This window comes from Sinocyclocheilus anshuiensis, unplaced genomic scaffold (assembly GCF_001515605.1).
Source record: "Sinocyclocheilus anshuiensis isolate Anshui unplaced genomic scaffold, SAMN03320099.WGS_v1.1 scaffold1635, whole genome shotgun sequence".
In the NCBI taxonomy this organism is placed as follows: Eukaryota; Metazoa; Chordata; class Actinopteri; order Cypriniformes; family Cyprinidae; genus Sinocyclocheilus; species Sinocyclocheilus anshuiensis.
In genome coordinates, this window is record NW_015549682.1 from 532,843 (window position 1) to 534,417 (window position 1,575).

Below are 1,575 nucleotides of genomic sequence, written 5' to 3' on the forward strand. Positions count from 1 at the left end.
TGTGTGAGCGTGTGTGTGTGTGTGTGAGTCGCATGCATAACGCTTTTTCAAAGTATGCATGAAAATGACACTTACGTTCTCTAGGATGTTATGTGCTCGGTTCAGGCAGCCCATGCAGTCTTGGTAAAGCATCTGAGCTCGTTTTTGAACAGACATGGACGACATGCTAAAAAAACAGGCAAAATAAATCAATAAATACAGTAAAAATGTTATATTGTTACAAAAATGTTACAGATCATGTATTATATCACTAATCATTTAAGGTATTTTAAAGCAAACAAATGTTTAATGTTTTGCTGAATAGATTTAACCATCATTCAGTTAAAAGACAGATCAGAACATATTCTCAAACGGGAATAGTATTTCACATGTTGTGGTTAAAAACAAACAAGCCAGGTCACATTTTGAATTCCAATGATTTTAATGCATGCACATGCACAAATTTCACATGCACAACAATTTTATGAAAGCACTGTTTGATATGTGACCACATAACAATAATGAACAATACACGCAAAATCCATATGCACAATGGTCACGTGTGACATCCAATTTTTATAGCTAAAATATTAGTCTTTTATAGATGTGGACTTAATGGGGCTCTTTCATTTAAGTCAACTTTCTCTCGGATGTTTCACTAAATTTCACCAAAATAAATATAATACAAATTTAACAATTGGTGACATACAGTAAGTATAGAGTTAATCAATGAACGTATATGCTACAACTCAGATAAGATATTTTCTTACATTTTAATTGCAGACTTTGTTTATAAATAACAATAAAACACTTGATAATTTAATAATGGAAACTTACCTCTGTCCTCCTCCTCCTCCTTGTGAGTTTCTGGAGAATGTTTGTGCAATGGTCTGCGTATAGCCATCATTGAACTCAGACTGGTATCCATTTCCACTCATGTAGTACTGCGCGCCGTCATTCCGGGGTAAACTGTAGCCCACGGTGGTCAGATCGGGCCGGGAGTTGGATCTTCGGCCGATCGTGTGGAGTCTGGTCTGAGATCCGGACAAACTCATCTCTGTGGAAGACTGCAGCACCAATTCTGTGACCGGTCTCAACCAAAGAAAGCGCAAGGAAAGTTATGAATGTGCTGCTGTTCGGCTCTGCTCTTGCTGCGCGTCTTTGCGCGGCGGTGAGTGCGCAGATACTGGCCGCTGCGCTCTGGATAGTTCCGGTTTTGCAGTTAGACCACACCTGCGCATTCTCACTATAGAGAGAGTTCAGTTCCCACGAGGTGCGACTCAGGAGGCGCGATATCAGTCATCCTCACTTTCCCACGGAATTCTTTCATACGGTCGGATAAGAATTTTTTTCTGCTTAAATCATTTTTTTTCACAGTTTTTTTTTTCACTACTTGAACCGCAGCCAACAAGCTGCACATTATATCAAAAGCTGAAGATGCCCTGCAAATTTAACCTCTACTAGGCCTACTATTAATTATTTGGTTAGTTTCAAGACTAGATATGTGTACATATACATATACATATGCATATATATATATATATATATATATATATATATATGGTATGTGTGTTTGTTTATTTTTCATTACTTTCA

At 37.7% G+C, this 1,575-nt stretch overlaps 1 protein-coding gene across 1 annotated transcript in view; it reads right to left on the reverse strand.

The window, feature by feature from the left end:
- Nucleotides 1-1,160, reverse strand: part of LOC107660412 (desmoplakin-like) — a 38,400-nt gene extending 37,240 nt beyond the window's left edge. Inside the window, 2 exon segments of the mRNA XM_016449709.1 lie at nucleotides 76-166; nucleotides 817-1,160. Of these exon segments, the coding sequence (XP_016305195.1) occupies nucleotides 76-166; nucleotides 817-1,034 (309 nt within the window). The 5' untranslated portion in view covers nucleotides 1,035-1,160.
- Between the last annotated feature and the right edge of the window lie 415 nt (nucleotides 1,161-1,575).